Source organism: Neopelma chrysocephalum, unplaced genomic scaffold, assembly GCF_003984885.1.
Source record: "Neopelma chrysocephalum unplaced genomic scaffold, ASM398488v2 Primary Assembly neopelma1_23, whole genome shotgun sequence".
NCBI lineage: Eukaryota > Metazoa > Chordata > Aves > Passeriformes > Pipridae > Neopelma > Neopelma chrysocephalum.
This window is the reverse complement of record NW_020897691.1, coordinates 18238022-18260937: the sequence shown is the minus strand read 5'-3', so window position 1 is coordinate 18260937 and position 22916 is coordinate 18238022. Positions and strand designations below refer to the sequence as shown.

Here is a 22916-nt window from a genome sequence, read left to right as displayed (position 1 = left end):
ACTGAGAAATAACTCTGGAGAGAGAAAGGACTGGACAATGACCAGCATTTTATTTACACTGGTCATGAGACATGTCATTTGGGTGATCTGTTCTTCTCAGGCAGTCTTTAATTAGAAAATTCCTAGAGAGGGCTCCTGCTCCCACTAGGTGCTTATTAAAAACTAAAGACAAAAGGAGTTAGTAGCAAAGCCTAAGGAATTGACAGAGAACTCAGGTTACGCTGGAAGGCAAGAGTCAGCTGCTGCTAGCGTAGGGAGAGGCACTCAGAATGGGATACTGGATCTTGAATGAAAAACTTTCAGTACTGTTATTAGTGAGTATTTTTAGCATTAAAAAATCTATTTGGATATATATAAATATTTTAAGCTTGTTTAAAAGACATTTTATGGTTTGCTTACAGTAATGTTCCCAAGTTTAATGTAAAACTTGCTATAAAATATTCAGCAGTCTTTTTATAACTAGTCTTAAAAAACAATTTAAAGGCTTGCTGGTTTATTTTTAATTATTTTTAAGTCCGTTCACTTTAGTCCTCAGATAAAGGGAGGAGGGGGTTGCAATTCTAATTGAAATTATATTATGAATTATTTTCGGAGGCTTTGATGAATTGAGCATGGGGAGCAGAGAAAGGAATTTCCTCAGCTCCTAACTCCCTCTATTTTTGTGATTCTTTAATTTTAGCTTTTATTGCCTTTTTAGAGACCAGGTTAAGCCCTGTGTTTAAGAGCAAGTTTGCCACGACACAGTAAATGTCATTTATATCCTCTAGGGGGGATGAGGATACGACTGTAATCCTGCATTTGCTAAAAGATAGTCTCATTTGAGTAGGCATTTTTGAGTTCTATCATCTGTGATCAAGAACTGCACTGCACACTGATTTTGAAATACCTCTCAGATACTCTTAAAACTATAACCATAATCAGTTTTATATGCATTAAAAAATACTGTAAGTGTCACTAACCTGTAGTCTTTCTGCTTTGTAGTTGGTGTGGCTGGCACTGAATTTCTATTTGTTTATTGATACCTTCCACTGGTATGAAGATGACAATGCTTACATTTATACACGGATTATGCTGGGAGTAAGTTTGAGTTTGATTATTAAAGGGCTCCACAGGAAGACTGTATTTATAGTCTGATTTTACATACATCCTTCATAAAACTTTTGATGCTTCAACAGTAATTTTCCCACACAAGAGTATTATATTAATATTTTTTCTTTTGCACTTCCTATACCAAGCTTGTAATTTAATTTCTTTACACTGTTATATGTACAGTCAACCCTGGCTTGGGCAAGAGCTTCTGCAACGTGCCTTAATTTTAACTGCATGCTAATCCTGTTACCAGTCTGTAGAAACCTTATTTCATTCTTAAGAAGAACAAGCATTGTAAGTACCATTTCTCAAATAGCCATATTATCCTCTCTTTTTATTTCTGTAGTTCAGCAGAATTATCCATATCAAACATTTTCCAAGGAATTTTAATTTTTTATAGAGAAGTCTGTACACTATTGCCTAGTTATTACCATTTAAATTGTCGGTATTCATGACTGAAGAGAAACAAATGGCTTGTTTAACACAGCACTCTAAATGCTACACTGATTTTGGCAGCTGCTGCATAGCATGGTGTCATGAAGAGAAAAGTGAGAAGCTACAAAAAAGGGACATAATAATGCAACTTGGCCAAATAGAGAAAATACATATCCATCATGTGTTTTCTGTGTAGCTGCAAAGCGAAAAATTGGAGAAAGAAAATGTACAGATAGATAAAAATGCTTTAAGGCATATGTTTAAACCCTTCTGTTTGAGTAACCACCAGTCAGGTCTTCATTTGTGGTAAACATGTTTTTGTAACAGAGTGGTCATCTGCTCAGAGGCATTTACATTAACCTTGGAATCACACATAGGAAGTACTTGAGGCTTTAGTTCTACTAACTCTAACTTCAACTTGCATTGAATTATTATAGTCAGAGCAATTCCAATGCCACATGTTTGGGTAAAAAAATCACTGATCACTTCATGACTCCAAGAACAACAGGAATTTAGAAATGGTAGCATTCAGTTATTTTATTGTAAGCTGGTTCTTATTTCAGTTCTGCCTTTTTTTTTCCCTTGATTGTTAGACTTAGCTGTCAAGCAGTCTTTAGGCTGGGAATCAACACCATTATATAATTGAGTCCAGGAGCTCAGCATTTAACAAAAGAACAGTTGTCTTGGCCTTTTGAATCAGTTTGTGAATTAACATAAAATATATACATGCCCACTTAGATGCTGAATAAGAACTCAGAGAACTGGAACTCTTCTCACAGATAATATTTTGCTCTTCTGGACAATATTCTGTTCTTGTGGAGCATGGTACAGAGCAACTTGACTGGCTCTAGTATGGTCAGCAGTGCGCTGGATGCAGTAACTCTCCAAGGAGGTGCTGTGTATTGCACCCTGTGGTGCCCCACGTTCTTGGAAGACGTATTAGCTGGGAAGCAACGTGGATAAATGCCAGGATCTTTGGCATGGCATCATGCCAGGTCATATCAGCAATCCAGACACCCACACCACCATTCAGAAACTGAATTCTATCCATGAAGGCTGTCTTGGTTCCAGCAGAGTATGTTAGTTTTGGCTCCTGAAGCCAGCACCCGGCCCCAGGCTGACTCTGCAGAAGCACCCAGCTGGTCGTGAGCACACCACTGTTGAGCACTTCCAGTAGTGGATCAGCATGCAGCCACCTGAGGTCTAGACAGCCTCACCCCCCAGGGGTGTGCATTTCATGAAAGCAGAGAAAATGTTTTCATTGCAAGCTCTTTGCCAGCAGCTCAGCTGTGCTCATGCAGCTAAACCTGAGCTTGCAAAGCAAGCCTGGTGTTTTTTACAGCAAATTAGTCAATCGCCAGCCTAGATAAACCACTCACAAATCACAGCTAAATGTAACAGAGCTTTATCAAACCCTTTTTTGAGCCACCAACATGGGGTGAATAGCTTCAGAAATCCAGGAGTGTCACTATACTGGAAACAGTTACCTCAGAGCCAAAACTAGCCCAAAACTTCCACTGAATCCCTTCAACCTTCCATTCTTAAATGAACTGAACTCTTCTCTTCCCCTCTCCAAAATGTGAGTTCTAAACACTAAAAAAATGATATAAAACAAGTTCTGCTTTTTCACCAAGTGCTGTGGAGGAGCACTGAGGAGACAGCTTGACAAAAACATCACATTTCACAAGATGGTTGCCTATGGAATAGCTGTAAATGCAAGTAAGCTTTTTTTGGTTTTATTTTTTTTCTTATTTGCCTTCAAACTGTTTTGAATTTCACAGTGATTCTGCCTAATGCTGTAATCCCCATCAGCTCTGAGACATGCTATTTTAGTGCAATCATTTGTTGACTGCAGTTTTAAATATGTGTAGGAGTCCCATCTGATTAACCATTTGTAACCTTTTGTGCTTGAAAAAAGTTTGACTATTAAGGCAGTAAACTTTCAACCTGGATAGTTACTGCCAGTTGCCACATAATTAATCTGACCAATTTATATGCTCTTAACATTTAGTGTAAATAACTCTCATTAAATCCCTGAGTGTAGATGTTTGGAGGAGATAACATAGCATTACTGTCTGATTTCCTGAGGAAGTGATGCTTACGAGTCACACCACACATCTTTCCATCAATACCTCTTCAATAATTTTTCAACTAGATAATAAATTTAATCTGAATTTGAGAGAGGTATCTGTCTCAAAAAAACAATAAATTCCTACATATTTATTTTAAGTAGGTGATGGGCACAGGGAACTAATAGCCCCCTTGAGGGAAAAAACGGATCTTGAGATCAAAATGTATCTCTTCTCCTGGTCCTAGTGACTTACAGAGCTATAGATGTTTGTTTACCTTACTGGGAAGAAGAATAGCACCTTCCTGCTCCCCAAGTAGTTACAGGACCTGGAGAAGATTGAAGCTTGTAGGAATTCAGAAGATGAGGGGAACAGGAGATAGCATGAGGAAGAAGGATGTGCAGAGAAGAATGTACAAAAGCAAATATGAAGAAGGACGTGAGTGCATTAGAGATAGAGAGGTATCTGAGGCAGATGGTTCTCTTAGAAAATGTGAAGGAGACAGAGGAATTAATCAGGGCTATTTGCAAGCAAAAGACATTGCAGGGTAGCAGTTCTACCCCCGGCTGTCAGGGTGGATCTTGGTCTCAATGTTTTTTTCAGCCTGCATGAGGGAGCTGCTTTTGCGTGTATAGGCTGTTAATGTCCTCATGCAGTGAGACAAGAATATGAAGTCAGGATTGCAAATAGGAATCAATAGCTAAAGTTTATCTTTTGCATGTCATGCTAAAGAATTCAGAGGGGAAGGTTAGGGGATGCAAACATTCATCTTGTAGTGTACTATGATGGTTTACTTATCTGTCATGTCCATTCATTTATTAGAACTCAGTTTCAGCATAAAACAGATTCCTACAGAATGCAACATTGCTTCTTTAATTAATAAACCAACCCTGAAATGTAAATTAACCAATTTCTACTTGGTGTATAATAGGTCAGGCTCCAAAAAGAAAGTAAAATTGCCCAGTCAAATCTTTTATGTTTTTGGCTTTTACATTTATATTAAAATGTTTCCTAGTGCATTAAGGTGGACAGTTTGGGAAGTGCAAGTCTATCAGAAAAGTGATTACTTTATGGCTTCAGTAATTCCAAGGAAAAATACACAGGAGCTGACGTGAAATGACAGAAAGCATTATCATTTTATTCTATCACTCTCTAGGGAGAAAATGAGTGTTCATTGTTGGGTTGTTATTTGGTTTGGGTTTCTGTTTTTTTTCTAAAATATAAAATGGACGAATAGTCGATGAGGTATTTCAGGAAGAAAACACAGTATGGGGACGTCTAACGAACAAAGCATGACAACTTATGAATTTGTGCTTCCCTAACAGTCAAGTGAGAAACAACTATCATATTTAGGAAAACATTGTATCACTGTATAGCCAGACTTGGGTAAAGAACAGCCAGAAACTCAATTGCCTGAATTTAAATTTAAAATTCCTTTAAAAAAAATCTACAGCACACATTGTGACAGAAAAGCAATGTTTCAGAGTAAAGAGGTACCCACAAGTAAACTGAATCCCTTTTAATAAAATCTAATACTGTTAAAATGATGTGTAAATAGATGCCATTTTCCTCTCAACTGACACATTATTTATCCAAGTTCTACCTACACTGCCTTTTATTACACAAAAACGTAGTCAACTCCTATTAGTCTATTGCAATTTAGTAATTCTTAGTTAAATGAACGTTCTCCCCTCTATGATCAATAGCCTAAATATGGCAGCAAGAAGTTAAACCAATTTGAAGATCAGATCAGTAAGCTTAGCCTCCCAATATAAAATTGTAGACTCCTTTATTATTTAGGTAACATGTATTCATCTCGGCTTGCCAGGTGGTGTTATTCCAGCATATTTATTTAATGGCGTGCTAAAAATAGTCAGTGCAACATTAGTATTGTCTGGTTTCTAACAGGCAGCCAGCTCAGCTGAGGTGTGCATAGCCCTGGAAAAAGTACATCTGTACCTTTAATTTTTCATCAGGTCTAATACAAATTCAAGAGCAGGCTTTAATTGGTCAGGTCATAAAGGGATATAATTAGAGAATAGTGGAACAGGGAAGCTGGAGGAAAGAGAGAGAGTAAACAATGCTATCTATAATCAAGGGCATCATTGAAAATTCAGTAAAGGGAATTCTGCTTACTTTGGCTTTCTGCGTTCTGCATGCCTGTCTGTGATAAGAGCTGTCTGGGAGTTATTCAGCCACTAATAAATCTTCCTTATAGACTCGTAACCTTACTAGAATAAAATCAGAGTTTCATGCACTCTCAGTTTGATCAGTGCAAATAATTTTCTGCTTTCTAATGCAAAAGCAACTTTACAGTCGAGAAGCAGTGGTCTGAAGCTTAAAGATACCTACAAAGGATAGCAAATAAAGTTTTGTACAACGCCTCCCTCTTACTGTTTTTATCCTCTTAAGAAAGTACATTCATACATTTTCTGAAGTGGGTAGAGTTATGGGGGATATTTGTTTTTTTACTTTGACATGTTGTGAATATCTTGAAGAACAAACTGATTCTTGCATTATTTTGATCTTTGCAGAAAGGTTATATGGATATTTTGCTCCAACAATCTTTGAATTATGATATTAATAAAGTTTAAACAATTAAGGAAAAATAGGGGAAGAACAGTAATTCCAGTAGTGTGATTTTCTTTAAAAACGTGCAAAATGCAGAGAGAAGTACGGTGATGCCAGGTGTGTTTGGCTTCTGACAAGCACTGAAAAATCTATAGCTAAAAATACTAGAAAACCTTTCAATTTTCAACCACTTTTTGGTAGAGTATGAGGAGCACTTTGGTGATCTGAGTCACATTTTTGTGTAAGCAACTAAGTTTTCAGGGAATTAGATGCTTATCTTCCAAAGAGGTTTAGCTGATATCTCAGTGTTGTACTTCCAGAAATTACAGAAAATCAAACTTCCATTAAATTTCTTTTTTTTTTTCAGTCAGATTGTTTAAATACAGATTTAGTGCAAGCACTAGGAAGGAAACTATATTAAATTAAAGATTATAAGCTTCCAGCTAAGATAAAAAAATGATCCAGGTCACGTTCTTCTTTGATGTTTATAACCATTCTTAAGAAAAAAAAATCCTGTGCAAGTATGTGTGTGGTCACTACTGTAATTTTTACACAGTGTGTGCTTTTTTCAGTCCACAAAGACAACATGTTGTTGAATTAAGGGTTCTGTGTAACTAGAAATGGCACGAGGCAGTGGGTGGCAGAAAGAACTCAAGCTTGATCGGGGGCAGAATTCCCCGTGTCTGGGTTATCTGCTTGCAGAGCTGTTCTCTTCAGTGTGGGCAGAAAGGCCAAGATTTGACCCTTTTACTTTATCATGATAGGCTGGTTAACCAAAACATTTAACTTCTAGCAGCAAGCTCCAATTTGATTATTATCCTGTACAGGTATGCACAAAAAGAAAGAGTGAAATCTTTCCTCGGATAAACACATGCAATTTCTGCTTAGTTCAATGAGAGTCACACATGCTTCACTGAAGGCACAATTGGCTGAATAAGAGTAGCTAAATTGACCAGACTTTCAAGATAATTTAATTACATCTCTTTGTATTTAAGAATATCTACAGTAAACACCATGCTCTAATAGCAATCCTATTCCTCCCTCTCTCCTTCCAATAAAATCTTTTATTTGATCTCAGAGGTGGACTAGATAGAACATCTCAGGGTCAAATACAAATTAATGTATGTTAAGTGCTTCAGGGGTTCCAGATGTTGTTATAAACAACAGTCAAAATCCTTCAGTCTTCATGAACACTATAAGAAAGGATTTTGTTTGAAAGGTCGGATGATTCATTCCATACGTTATATTTGGCCATGCAGAATGAGGGAAAAATTGAACTGAAAATCCTGAGATGTAGTACCTTAAACTTTGCCCTCATGGTTAACTTAGATAAATGGTGTAGGGAAAAAAAATCCCAAGTGTTGTACGCTCAGATTTCAGAAATCTGCATGTTAATTTTGGAATTGCTTAGTAAATTCTATACACTGCAAAATCCTTCAGAAAATGCACTTTAGGGATGTAAAATATTTTTGTTAATAGCAATGTGTTCAGTGCTAGACTTTTTAGTCTGCTACAACTATTGTACATTAAATGAACCGCACTGAAAATGGAATTAAATCTTTGCATTACTCTTACCATCCAGCTATAATTAATTTTTAGAATGCATCCTTTTTGCTAGCAGCATATGAAATACCATCAGAAGTATTAATCTAATAACACACCAGGCAATATGTAAGATCATGGAAGACTCAGGTAAACTAACATATTCAGTACATCATTAGTTTGAATGTTAATATTTTCCAATGTATCATTATGCTCTACACATTAACATCTACTACAGAATAGCTTGCAGAAAAAAACCAAAAAAACATCTCTCCTGTTCATTCTGGAAGTCTTCTACACTTGTAATATCCTCTACCTGTCAGATGAAAGCTGGAGAGAATGTCACCCAGAAGGCAAGTTGGAGTAAATCCCAAAGAAGATGATGTTTCCATTGACAGAAACAGTGAAACAGAACAATATGCAGATGGAAAAAACAGTGTCCTTTAATAGATTGCAGAAAAATCTTACTAGGTTAGTTTGCAGAAAGTGGATCTCTTCCTCCAGGGAAAAGTTGCAACATGACTACTCTTCACTAAACCTTAGGCTTGAGACCTTCTTGAGAAGCTATATCCATTCAACCCATTATTTTTCTGTCCAAGACGAGAAATACTCTGTTAGGAATTGTGAACCTCTGTCTGTCTGGAGGAAACTACCACCTCATTTTACTCTCAACACTCAGCATATACTAAATAGCACTAGATTTCCTGTCACTGCTGACATGACTAGAATTCGTACAAATCATGTACAACCCTGCACTTTGAGGAAAGTGCAATATTTTATAGCCTTTTAAATAACAGAAATGCCATCATCTCATGTGAATGCTTCACAGTTTGCAGTACCACTTAAAAAAAATCTATTGTTCGGAAGGTGAAAGGGAGAAAGAGTGTTTTGCTAGGAACACAGATTCATTCAAACCATCACATCTAGTCAATATTGCTATTTTAAATTAGCAAGGATAGCCTAAAACCTCCAGCTGAGAGTCCGTAGGGAACCCTTGGTAAACCACCCCTATGGATCATAACTGTGTGAAACTCACATGGTCCCAAGGCTATGGTGACTATTACATCAGAGTAATAAAGAGCATCCTGCAGGTATAGAGGGCTAGAGGCCCAAGTTACATTAATCATAAGTGGATGCCAAAATAAAACTGCTTAGCAGAAGTCCATGCAGAGATTCGTTGTCAGGACTTTCCATCCTTTGAAAGTTTTCTCTCCTCTTTCTCTTAGTCCAGTACCAGACTATGTTCAGCATGTAACTCCACAACTTACCAAAGACAGCAGTCTGTTACTCCAAACACCTGTCCTGCAAGTGAGCTCTTTTACATGTCAAAGAAATCAGGATGTCATAAAGCAATGACTTGGTTCCCTTCCAGCTGGACCTGATAACATCCTTACCAGGCCAACACATCTGTTCTGAAAGAAAACCCTTGTTGGAACAGTTCCTCCCTTCCCACTCAGCACTTGGAAGTGCTGTTACGCTTAAATACATCAACAGTGTTTATATACTGCTTATACATCAGTTGTACACCGGGGAACAGATTGCCACAGCCCTCACACAGCTGCCACCTAAACCGTGCAGCTCAGAGCTTCTTGAGCTTTTGGGTTTTGACAGTCAAAACTCACACATCTCACTCACTGCTTGTGGTCTAGTGTAACCTTTCTTCCAGCATCCCAGAGCTGCTGAGGTGCTGGGAGCATCCTCATGTGCAGACTCTGGGAAGCATCTTCCGCTGGATGCTAGCCAGATTGTTTCACATGCAGCACCTTATCCATAACAACGTGTGCAGGACATGCCCAATCACCGAATCAAATACCCTCTGATGCTCACAGTCACATCATAGACACTCTTCCATAAAATGACCAACCTTCAGCTGAAAGTTGCTTAGATTGCTTGATCCCATTATCCCCTTTATTGAAAGGTTATTTTAGAGTCTCATTCCTTTGATGGCTTGAATCTGTCTTCTAATTTCCAGGCTCATTTTATCTCTCTGCAGTTTATACCCATTTGGATTCAGTCTCTGTTCTACTGAAGCTATTGTAGCCTGTATAAATAACTTACTATTTATTGGGCCAAAGATTCAGAAAAAATAGGAGCTTAATTTTGCAGTTTAGGTCCTCAGAATATTCACTTGGGATGACTGTGTCAATAATATTTGATTATTTTTATTATGGGTTTCATCAAGATACAGCTCAAAAGAGAATAACCCAGAGTTAGCCCAGTGACTAGGACATGTGATTTGGTTTAAAATCTTACTTTAAATTTAATGTAACAAGGATTTTAAAGTAGGTCTTTCATCTCTCAGTAAATGTCTAAGCATGAGGTAATGAGGTGAAGCAGGTGTCAGTGAGTGGCAATGCGGAGTCCCTAAGCTAATATGACATTTTGGATGAAGTGCAACCTTGACAATCAACCAACGACAGCACACCTACTGCTCTAGAAGGATCACCACATAAGTACAGAGTGCAAATAGCCTCTTTCCATCCTAGACACTTGGGATAACCTACTGGTAGGGGGAAGAGTGCAATATTCTACCTTTTTGCACTGGCTGCTTTAAACACTTCCATGGCCAATATCCTACCTTAACACATATTCCCACGCACACAGCTCTCCCCAGGTGCTGCAGAGGAGCTGGACTCCAGCATGTAGAATGAGGGGGCTCACTAAGTGGGTAGGCACATAAGACTTAGCAATACCAAAGTCCTTATGCATTTAATCCCGTGTTTTCATCCATGATTATACAGTGACTAGCACAGTAAGACATTACTTTCATGCATGTAGTTACAATTAAAAAAAAAGGGAGAAAAAAGCAAGAGGAAGAGGAAAGAAGGAAAAAGGAAGAAGAAAGAAGAAGGAAGAAAGAAAGCAGAAAGAAAAAAAAAGAAGAAAATAAGGGAAGAAAGAAGAGAGATGAGAGAAAAGAGGGGAGAAAAGAGAAAAAAAGAATCTTTTTTTGAGAATATTGTTCAGGGAAGCAGATCATATTTGGTTTACTACAAATGCTGCCTTTTAGAAAGGTTTTTTTAAATAGTCAGGGACAGAAACAGATAACCACTGAAGGAGAGATGATAACAGCAAGCTAATTATAAGAACTAGAAATAGCATATCCTAATAGCTCTACTGTAAACATATAATTATTTTTCATTGTCATTTTTTCATCCTTTGGCTTTTAATATTTTGCATTAGTTACAGCTTTCCTGTAATGGATTTGAGAATCTCTCATACTGAAAAATGAAATTCTGTACCTATCTTGTTGGTGATTTTATCTATGTTAGCCAATAATAAAACAAATTCCTTCCTTTTCCACTCTTGAAATAATCCTGTTTCCACCCAGGAAAATAATTACAAGAGAGTTCTTACTTCAGTCTGAGGCGTTTTTCTAAACTGACTGTTTCATATACCTTTTGGGAGCAGGCCAGAAGCAGAGGCAATATATGATGCTCAGGACAAATTAGATCTAACACTGTGATTCGCAATTCTCCCTTAAAATCATAGTTCCTGTGGCTTCCCCAGGCTCCATCTACATAAAATAATGCTACAGCTACTTGTTAATAGGGAACAGATTTTAAGTGCATCTCTTAAAGATCAGTAGTGCAAGTTGCAAACAGGTCCATGACTAAAACAGTCAACTCAGTGTCCCATGTAGCAAGGGTAAACCATTGCACATCCCAGTATATTAATAAAAAAATAGGAATTTTAATCAGTTTACCTAATTTTGAACAATTCAAAATCAGTGGCAAACACTTTTACATCAACTCTAAAGAGGCCCCTTGTGATGACACTGAAGACTGCAGGACACTTGACTGTAAACCTGGGAGGTGACGTCAGAGCTGGTCCTCTCCAATGGGAAGCAGTTGCTTCAAATTAGACATACATTTGATAAAATTCTCTTTTTTTTGTCAGCTTAACCCAGGCAAAACTCATAGTTTATGCCCAAGCTTTTCAAATAGCTCACAGTGCGCATAGTGAACTTCCTTTTGGCGCTGTGGACACATACAAGTGTGTCTGTAATTTCACACTACTCTTTCTCTCATGCAGCCATCCATATTGTTGCCCACTTCATCAACATCGAGCGGTATCATACTAGCCAGTCAAAAGAAGCTGGGGAGTTACGGAATAAACTTTCTGGTCTTGGCAAGAGCCCAAATGAAAGCTACTTGAACCCAATCAGGACCTATGAAACAGTAAGCTGTCACTTTTTGGTTTTCTCATCTAGAAAGTTTTCCTCTGTGGATTCTATTGTCAGTAAAACTGTATTTCAAAGCCTTTTAACCAAAGCGAGAAGGTGCTGCCAAAGGTTAACCTCAATTTCAGCTGAAAACACTTACTCAGAGCTGCAATTTTCAGGTTACTCATCTCAAAGAAATGTCTACAGTATTTTAATTAGTTTGTCAGGAGGCAGCTGGTGGGGGGAGGATAAGGAGTGTTGTGAATAGTAGGCAATTAAATGAACCTGCAAAGAATTTTAAAAAATCTCAAAACTCAATTATCAATACATGGAACAAACACAACATTTTTTCAGAAAGAAAAAAACCAAACAGCAATAGCACTTCACAGTATTTTTTTTCACATTTACTATTTGTCTCTCCCCATGGTTGTGCAGCATCTTTGCAATCTGGGGCTTGATTCTGCCTTGTTACATGTAGAGTGTGGCTGCCCAGGGAAGAGCACATTCAAAATCATGCAGAGGCTTGCTGCATATAGGAAGCAGTGCAGGGGGAAGCTGGTGCTGCTGTGTGTCTTCAGAGCCTAGCAGGACTACTGGCTTCTCAACCCTGCAAATAAATGGTTCTGCTTGCTTTGGGGAAAGAAGTGACTGTGCCTCCTGTCCACTTCCTTGGATACACCCCAACAGCATTATAAGCTCTTCCTTATAATATTTATAATATAACAAAAAGCAGAGCCTTTCTGCACGGTAGGCGTGTAAACCGTGCAAAAGTTAATAAGCTTTTTTTCCTTATTCCATTATAGTACATATCACATTTATGTTATATGTTTCCTTGTGTATCCTGTTGCATACTGTTACATATTCCAGAGTTGAAATAGCCTTGGTGAGATGCCCATACATATGGTTTCTGCTCTTTAGAAAATTTCCAAATAGTCAGCATGAAATAAGGACTACTTGAACACCACAGAGGGGGGCTCTGTCAACCAGCGATGCTCTCCACTGAAACAAGAAGCAAAGTGAGATGATGGCTGTACAGCCATTGATAGGATTTAATAGTACTTTCCAGTTGCAAGGCTTGTTCTGCTTTTCTTAGTTCCTCTCCAGTTTAGATAGTGTGGGTTTTTTCATCTTTCAAAGCAAACAAGTAAACATTTCTCAAATTTGAAGAAAATCAAGCGAATTAATGCAGTCAATGGTATGAATGGAAAAGTCTCCATGTTGGTGTAGACAAAGTAGTCAGGTTTGTCAAAACAGGACAGTAAACTAAGGGCTTAGCTGCACAGTCTTTCAGTACACCCAGTGACCACTTTCACTGCATGCATGTGACATGATCCTCAGGAGCAGAACAAAGCTCACGGCTCTGAACAGGAACTTACCATCTTTCAGTATGCATTTTTTTCTCCACTGAGAATTCCCATGGTTATATAATTGTGAGGTAGACCTCTAATTAGCATTAAGATCCTAAATACCCTTGAGGAGGTAGGCTAGAAATTTTCGAGATCCTTTCCCAGTAATATACTCCACAATTACCTTTCAACTTACAGCCTAGATTTTACTCTAACCTCTAATATTTATATTTCTTTTATCACTCACTTGTGTCTCAGTAGCTACACTCAGAATTCATAAATTATGAAGGAAAGCAAACCAAAGATTGCTTCTAACTTCAGAGAATAAATTCTGAGATCAACAACTCAGGCTTTCTTTTCAGTTTCATCCTACTCCCGTAGACGTAATGTACTAAGTGTCTCTGACATTTTTCCTTGTTTCATCTCAACATTCAAACTAGCCACTGTAGTGGAAATGTTCAAAATATCACCTAGATCAATCCTGTTAGTATGTAATAGGATCTGAACACACTCTTCACAGGTATCAATTTGAAAATGTACTGTGTGCTGTGTTCTTTCAAGTGTGAACATTTGAAAGAATGATTTTACTGTAAAAAGTGACTGTAAAAATGGCACTGTGGAATTTTCTCACTTCTAGGATTTCCATATCAAATAAGTGCACTTTACAAGTACAATATAGGGTGTTTTTTTCCTCCTAGTGTGTTAAGCTGTAGAACCAACTCAGGATCCAGAAGACATGCTGAGCTCCTGCATTCCTGTGCATCAGCACCAGGAAAACAGATATACATGCTTTGCAGGCCAAATGGGGACTTCATTTACACTCTGCTGGCACATTTAGCTTGATTCTCATCTTGCATGTGAGATTTTTATCGTTGTTCTTCACAATGTGCACTTTATAACTGCAATCAGCATCTGACTGTTGTGTTCAAAATACCCCTTCACTCTCACTTTAGTTTATTTTGGTGGGTTTAGACAGATGTACCAGACCTGTGCTGATGTCTGTGAGTCATGAACAGGAAGGAAATTGTTCTAGCCCAGCATATTAACATTTCATCACTGAAAAGCATAAAAATGTAAATATAAATATCTTTTAAAAATAAACCAAGTATTATGCAATCTATCTCCAGATAAATGAAAGGAACAAATGAACAAGATATGTTGTTTAAATAGAAGAGAGTATGCCATTTTTGTGCACCATTTCAGGGCTGCTACAACCCTACAACCCTTACTTTGAAGTAAAGTAAGCACAAAAGAGTTCCCCACCTTTGTGGTTGCAGGTGTCTTAGCACCTCACTTTAACACCCTCACATGAATAAGCTGGTTTCTGATGCTGTTTTGCTTATTACATTTCTAGGTCTAATCTCTGCATTTCCCTAATAATTTTTCTTTTTTTTCTGAGGCCCTTTTATGTAAACAAAATTGATAAAAGTCCTAATGAGACTGTCTAATTTCCTCCTTTCGATTCCTGAAACAAATAAGGGTCAGCAAAACATTTCCATATCTGTTTGGGATAAGCCTGAGTGGAAATGGAGCAGAGGGATGTTTTTCTATGCTGTTCTGTGATAAAATGAAGGTTTGTCTTGCCTCCATGTCTTGTTCTGGTTTTGTTTCTATGCTGAAAATATATCTTAGATTTTGGCATCACATCTAATAGCAGCAACAGTAACAATAGTAACAGTAAAAGAAATAGTAATAAAAATAACAATTATAGCAACAATAACTACTAGTACTAATACTAATAATGTATTCTTATTCTAGAACACAACAGGAGAAGTACTAACCACCATAGCTGGAGTAACTGGAGTTGTGATAACTGTGGCTTTAATTCTAATCATGACTTCATCCACTGAGCTCATCAGAAGGTCATGCTATGAGGTGTTCTGGTATACCCATCACCTCTTTGTGGTTTTCTTCACTGGTTTAATAATCCATGGTATGGGGTAGGTGTCTGCATAAACTACATGGGGTATATGTACACAGTTTGAGATGAAACACAATTCAAATCTATAATCCTGTGTTTTCTATTCACAAACAGCCGGGATCTTTGCTTGGAGACAGATTGCAAAATGAAAACAATTTGAATTTTAAAACACATCACTTTTCTGAGGACCAAAAGTGTCACTTAGTTCTTTCAGCCACTTTTCTACCATCTTACAACCTGCACCTTATCAATGAATGAACTCTCATGCCTAGGAACTGGGAGCATTGCACATTAGGAATCAAACCTGTGTGGGCTCAAATTTATAATTTATACTCATAGCTCTTGCAAGGTATTTTGCAAGAAACCTTGTAGAAGCTTGACAAGCTTTCAGCATGTCATCTACCCTACGGTAGATGTCTCTGTGCCCATTCTTCTCTGCATCCATAAATGTAAAGTGATTTTGCAAGGAAGAGAACCCCAAATTTCCTCACCATAGAGACACACTGTGTAGCACTAGTAGGTGTTATATTACAAACCAGGTTTAAATTACTACAGTAGCAAACAATTGTGACTAGCCCAGTCAGATGGCTTTTATGGACAGGGATGGGGGCCCAGTTGCTGATTGTCTCCCTGTTCCCCAGCACAAGAGGAAGGTCCGTCCTCTTGGTAGAGGGCTCTGGTTCTTACATTGAGGGACTGAAGATGCATAGGACTATCCCTGAGAAGCTCAGGAACTGACAAATCCCCTTTCAATGCAGACTGAGAGCAGGAAGGTGCTTAGTGCTGAAAACATTTCCATCTTCTGTTTCCAGCTACATTGCCATCTTCTGCTTCTCCCTTGTGTGCTATCCTGCATTTTCTTTTCTCATTTCTTTGTGATAGTTCATGTGAATCTACAGTGGTGTGTCACGTCTTAATTTAGATAGTGAGTGTGGTTTTGAGGTAAATCTCATGGTTCTCCTCACTCCCTAGATTTGGCTCATACCATGACACAATCCCTGGGCTGCTCAACTCAGTGTTTGGGGTGGAAATACACTGACAGGAACACACTGCTGTGTGCCAAGATGATTTCATTCACAGGACTAATCCAGTCCTAGTCCCAAGCCCTACGTAGGGCTCTGAAGGCCCTCAACAAAGATTGCTTTGCTCCACAGATCTTTTCCTGCTTACTAGCTACTGTACGCATGGCTGTAATCTGTAGTAAAGCTTTTCAGATCTGAGGGCAGTCATTTGGTTTTCACAGAAGCACAGAATGGTTTGCGTTAGAAGGGACCTTAATGATCACCTAGCTCCAAGTCCTCTGCCATGGGAAGGGACATCTCCCACTAGACCAGGTTGCTAAAAACCCCATCAGCCTGTCCTTGTAATCATAATACACTTTTTATGTCTATTTCACACATTCAGATGATATTGTCCACCACTAAAATACATACAGACCGTTACTGTTTGACACAGAGGAACTTTCTAACCCACAGCACTGTGTGCATGTTACTGTTTTCTGGAGGTACATGGATGGCATCACCCTGAGGCAGGCAACAGGCCAGTACAATATTTGTGGTGTGTTACTTTTCTCACCTCTTTCCTTGTGATTTGGGAGTTGCCACATCCACTTTGGCTCTGAGTGTTCCTGAAACTGGCCCAATTAATTAGTCAATTTACAGAGGTAGAGCTGCCAGCAAACACTGTGAGGCAGAGCTGCAAACAAATCCTGTAAACTGTACCCCAGCCTGATTAAAATAACCCCCTCTCCTCTCTCTCTGGCAGAACTTTTAGAATCTAACTTCAAACAACCATAATGAACCCTTTAAAACCTTCAGCTTTGTAAGCTCCCTTTACCTAGCTAGCTGAACAACATTCCTCAGCAAGAGACTTCCCCGAAAAGGGGACACTTATTTAACAGCACTACCAATACCATTCAATGAACGAGATATTTGCTCCAGGCTGGGAGTGCACTGCAACAGAGCAGCTTCCTCTGGTCCCAGCACATCCCTACTACTACCCCATTTATGAAAAGGAGTCAAAACCCAAGGTTTCATCCATTTCCCACTTCTTTATCCTTCCCAGGTGGTGGAACAAAACTCACTCAAGCCTACCTACTTTTCTGTGTTTCTGTCTGAACTGGTGGCACAGTCAAACTAAGTATGGAATGGAAAATTGAGAGAAACAATATGGATAAAAACAGGGTTTCCCCATAAAAATCTTCCTTCTCTACCATAATCAACACCAGCTGAAACCCATTTAAACTGAACAGTCAGGATTGATATCTTTGGAAAAATTCACATCATTAATGTTCTCAGAAGTAAAGAAGCTAGAATTTAGTATGTTTTGAGAGTATACATCTAATTACACTCCTCCAACTTTATTTGTAGCTTTTAAAAATGCATTTAGAAAGCAGTAAAGGAAAGTTTGTCACTATTAAATTTTATTATTTTACTAAACAATACCAGATGCTCAAATAGAGAGGTCAAAGAGCCTGCTCCAGAGAACTTGGAAATCAAATTTTGCCACATACTGCAAAATGTACATTTCCTATGCAAGGACTCTCTGCAGTTCAGCTGCATTGATGTATACTAATACTATAATACAGTTCTTGCCTTTGGTCAAAAAGTCATGGCAAAACTAAAGGAAAGGTAATTTGAACAGGAGAGCAGAACAGGATTGAAATGGCCAGTTCTTGAACTCTCATTTATCTCACAATTGGTACTTGACTACTAGTGCAAAACCTAGACATGCACAGAAACCTTGGAAAGAAGCATATCACTGATGAACATTTTTGTTTTAAGTCAGCTTGTCCGAGGTCAGACGCCTCAGAGTCTGCTGCTTCACAATGTCACTTACTGTAAAGATCACTACTGGGAATGGGAGAATGCCACTCAGTGCCCTTTGCCTCAGTTTTCCGGCAACAAACCTGTGGTAAGAGTGATGTTTGTCTTCTGTTTCTAACTTTATGCCCTTCCTTGGGAGGCTAAATGTCTTAGGGAGCAGGAGGCTGGAGCGTATGCCAATGACTGGCACTTAGTATCATATTTAGAGAGTAGTTTCACATTCCTGTTCCATGACTTCTCCCCATGCATTAAGATAGTGATCCCAACCTCCTTTATAATCAGTATAGACAGGTACAGATGAAGAGTGTTGTATACAACTTTGGTGTCATTAATACTAATTTTTATTTCTGGAAGACCCTTTAGTTAGTGAACATTCTCTTTGAAGGGTATGAATATCAGCATTGTTCTCTATTTAAATCTGTTGCATACATTTACTTTGAAGTATTCAGTATCACCAATATCCTTGATGTATTCATTGCACGAAAGATAGCCTCGAAGAGAAAACCTTATGAGGGTAGAGACACAGAAATACAATGGGACTGTAAAGCTAGAGATGCAAATTAATATTAGTATTTTAACTAATAGTACTTTAGTATGGACAGTTTAAATACCAAGGGAGAATAAGCCGGAGAGAAAATTATGTCCTTGCTTTGGGGCACACGCTTCATATTGTCCAGCCTTGATGTCTTAAGTTAGGTGAAAAGGAGGGAATTTGAAACAATGAATGATGAAAGGGAAAGGAAAAAGGCAGGAAAAATGTCCCATGGAAGGTTGGTTTTGCTAGAACAAGATTGCAAATCCACAGGGGGTAATTAAGTAACAGACTTGTACAGTATGTCAGATGTCTTGCATACAAACAAAATCATTCAACATTTTCAGCTCAAGATTTAGCTTGCTCATATGCAAGTTTTTGTTGTTTCTTCCAAAAAGAGAAAACATACCAAAAGAAATCTTAAAGGAGGAAAATTAGCATTCAGTGTCTGGTAGCTCTTTTAACGGCTGACATAGATTTTTCTTAAACTAAACTATTGTTAGCCACTATCCAACCTGCATATTAATGAGCAAATGAATGCCTCTCTAAAAATTTCAGCTACAATGTCACCATAAAAATCAATACATGGCTGCACACCATGAATACAGACACAAGCCTTCTTCCAATAGCATGTCTTGACATTCATTATCATAAAACTAGCTGGAAAGAACTTCCACTTCTCTGTGTTAAACCTATTTTGTCACACTTTCCTGCCTACCCAGGGCCATACTTGAAAAGTCACATTACTTTAAATGAATTGTGATAATACTACATGGCATATAGATCATCTATATGAAGAGTGCCTTCCTGGATGGGTAATGTGCTGTGGTGTGATACCTGCTAGACACCACAGATAAATAGCACAAATCTACTTAAAAGCTAAAAAGCCATGGTGAGGCTTCTGCAGCACTGGTAGGGGCAGGTGCAGGTGGGACTGAGCAGGGAGGGGACTGCCTTGTGCACAATTGGGGTTGTGTGAAGTGACACAAGAGTGCACATCCCACTGGCCATGGCTCCTGGGGGAGGTTACCATGCTGGAGTCTCTCTCTCAGTCATGCCACATCTGCTCCCCTGCTTCATATTTCACTAGGTAGGAAGGAGCCCAGTCTGGCTCCTGCTGAGGGCAATGAAGCACTTCTGTTGCACCTGGAGCACCTAACTTTTACCTTCATAGCCTCTCCTGAGCCATCACTGCCTCATCTCAGTTCATTCTCATTACAGAAGGAAACACTACTTGGGCAAGAATACTGATGCCCTGATTAGCCAGCCACATTTCTTAGGAGCCTATTGCTCCTGGTGGATGCTCTGTTGTCCCAACCCAGCCAAAAGATATCTTGGATTGAACGCTCCGTCGCACTGGAATAATGGCACACTTAAAATATCAGCTGAGCTCTCGCACAGGGTAGCCTGCAACCTTATCATTCCTGTCATGTGCTTTTATTTACAGGTAGTACAAATGAAAGGGAGGAAAAACAGATCTCATCATTGTTGTTGCTTGATATATGCAAATATATTCAAAACATAAGATTACCCACTGCGCAGAGACACCTGTAGTATTTAGGGACAATGGATATGTTGAGTTTCTACTTTAACTGAGAATTTTTTGGCTTATGCTGGTTTCTTCCCATTATTAAATCATGCAGGTTTCTTTTAAATTTAATTTTCAAGACTTAACCTTGGGAAATTACTGCTCCAGCCTCTTAGCACTTTCTAAGGAAGCCACATAATTTTATGGCTTGCTTCTCATAAAACATACTTTATAACCCCTGTTACCCAGCTTGTGGAGCAAAGTCAATGTTTCAGTAAGTAAAGTTATTCTTTGGAGATTTTAAAAGCTACATGATTGTGGAGTATTCGGTTTGCTAGAATGAGCTGTGTAATTAACAAAAGTGGATATAAAACAGTCTCTCTTCTCAGAAAAAAAAAAAGATTCTTTTTAAATCATGAAGATTCAATTACATCTAATTATCTTAGCTATCAGTGCAACTCAGTGAAATCATCAGCTAGTATACTTGAATAGCCAAGAATCTCTGATTGTTACAGTGATCAGTACATACGATTAGCAAGTATAAGCACAGCAATCATCTGCAATACTTAAAGTATGACCAGTTTAGCATCCTAGATGAAAAAAAAAATAAAAAAATCAAACCACTTATTGATACAGAGTTGACTAATGGATTAAATGGAAATGTATCCCATGCCTCTAATTGAATATTTGGGACTTAATATTTTCTCATGCACCATCAGAAAACTCACAGCTGACAGTAAGAGTTATTTCTACCCGACCTCCCCAAAATACTCTAGACTTTGAAGAGAAGAAAAATAGTAAGGCTATGGGTAATATTGTATAAATGTATGCATCTATACGGCTTCAAGTCCAATGATGTCTATATGTAACACCTAAATAGATTAATCATTTTTCCTTTTAATTGGAAAAGATTTTAAAGGATTCTTCTTGGCCAGAGTACAGACAGATATTAGCATCATTTTTGGGGTGTGTTTGTGAGGGAGTCCCATATGTCCGTTCCACAAGAAAGCCAGAACTGCTACAGCAGCAACAAAAATACTCTACTGAGAAAGACAAACCAAAAATCACAGAAGAAAATCATGTAATTTCATTTTAGGTTACCTGCTGATTTAAACCAGAAAAGTATTTTTGTAGACATTCAAATAAATGTGTTTTTTTTTAATACACAATTTTCTACAGGCTTGGAAGTGGGTTTTAAGCCCTATGGTGTTGTATATCTGTGAAAGAACTGTTAGGCTTTGGAGATTTCAGCAGGAGGTGGTCATTACTAAGGTATGTAACATAGTTTGCATGTCTGCATTAAGAAAAAAAACATTATGTCAATGACTTCTTTATCATTTATAGGTAACATTTCTATATTAGGACTTCATTTTTCACTCCTAGCTTCAGCAACTCTTCCATCATTACCATGATTTCAGCCAAGTATTGATTTTAGGTTTTGCATTTATTCCAAAAGCAAGTCCATAAGAGTATTCCATATGGAACCAAACTTGATTAATGAAGTACGAGACTTTACACCACCATAACACAAATATTTGTGCAGAGGGCCTCTCTTTTCAATGAACTAAAACCATGTTCCAGTGCAGTTAATGCCAGAGACGACCTTGACTTCAGTAGTACACGGTTTTTACTTTAAAATATGGAGGCTTCCAAGGAGATGAAGGATTATATTATCAGTTAGCATATATAGTAGAAGCATCACTAATACTACTGTAACAATTTCTCCCAGCTCTAAATATCTCTATGAGCCAAGGGCCTATGTAAGTCACAGCAGAATGGATGTGGAATGATGCTATTGAAGCAGCCGAGTCCACACCTATCAAGCTGGGGATCAGAAACAGGCGTACCTTGTGTGAGGGGAACAGCATGTTGGATAAGTCTTGCTGCTGATTTCACAGAGTGGCTGTGATCTGAGAATCTCAATATACTATGTGTGATATATAAAACTGCGGCTTAACAGAGATTACCAGTTTATAAAAGTATATTAGAATTGAGCTCACCTTGCTTTTTTCTTTATAATTCCATAATGTTAGAGGTGTTAAATGATAGTAAAACTGGGAAATTATTCTAATCAATTAAGAAATATTTTTGCACAGGTTATACTAAGAAAGTTGACAAATTTTTGAATTGCTACCACCTTTCCTCTCCCTCTTACATTCAGAAGGCAAGCTGCCCCACGATATATACTGTACATGCTCTCAAGCTATTGGGCAGCAGCTTGCAGGTTAAAAATCACTGTGCATCCCAATTTGCATTAACGTGATTGCAAAGTAACCTGTAACCTAAGGAAAACAAACATTTATTCTTCTGAAAGAAAATAAAACAGGTTCTTTAATTATTGTTTAGGTGGTGACACATTCTTCTGGAGTCCTGGAGCTTCACATGAAGAAACATGGCTTTAAAATGGGACCTGGTCAATATATCTTTCTACAGTGCCCATCTGTCTCACAGCTGGAGTGGCACCCTTTCACCCTCACCTCAGCTCCTGAGGAAGACTACTTCAGTGTTCACATACGCCTTGTTGGGGATTGGACTGCAGCCCTTTTCAAGGCCTTTGGAGCAGAGGAAAAGACTTTCAAGGAATTGTGGATGTTACCAAGGTTTGAATAATAAGCAATAAATTTTAAAATGTTATTTCTACATTTTAAAATAAATGTTAACATTTTAACTTTAATTAATTTTGTGTATGTTCTTTATGATACAGTATTAGATTGTACTTCCAGGTCCATAAATACGACATTATGCCAAAAAAACCCCACAAATAAACAGCTATGAATTGGGGTCAGCAGCTACCAACATGTGATGACTAATGCAAGATTTAAATTCCCTATCAATATCTGTGTCTCTGTTGCTACCATCTAGACTTCTAACATCTATATCTACACCTAAAGAT

At 38.2% G+C, this 22916-nt stretch overlaps 1 protein-coding gene across 1 annotated transcript in view; it reads left to right on the top strand.

The window, feature by feature from the left end:
* Positions 1–269: 269 nt before the first annotated feature.
* Positions 270–22916, top strand: part of NOX3 (NADPH oxidase 3) — a 39924-nt gene continuing 17277 nt past the window's right edge. Inside the window, exons 1-9 of the mRNA XM_027683051.1 lie at positions 270–314; positions 982–1077; positions 1273–1383; positions 3159–3243; positions 11742–11887; positions 14976–15157; positions 17922–18051; positions 21203–21295; positions 22370–22623. Coding sequence (XP_027538852.1) covers positions 270–314; positions 982–1077; positions 1273–1383; positions 3159–3243; positions 11742–11887; positions 14976–15157; positions 17922–18051; positions 21203–21295; positions 22370–22623 — 1142 coding nt within the window. The remainder of the gene's footprint in view (positions 315–981; positions 1078–1272; positions 1384–3158; positions 3244–11741; positions 11888–14975; positions 15158–17921; positions 18052–21202; positions 21296–22369; positions 22624–22916) is intronic.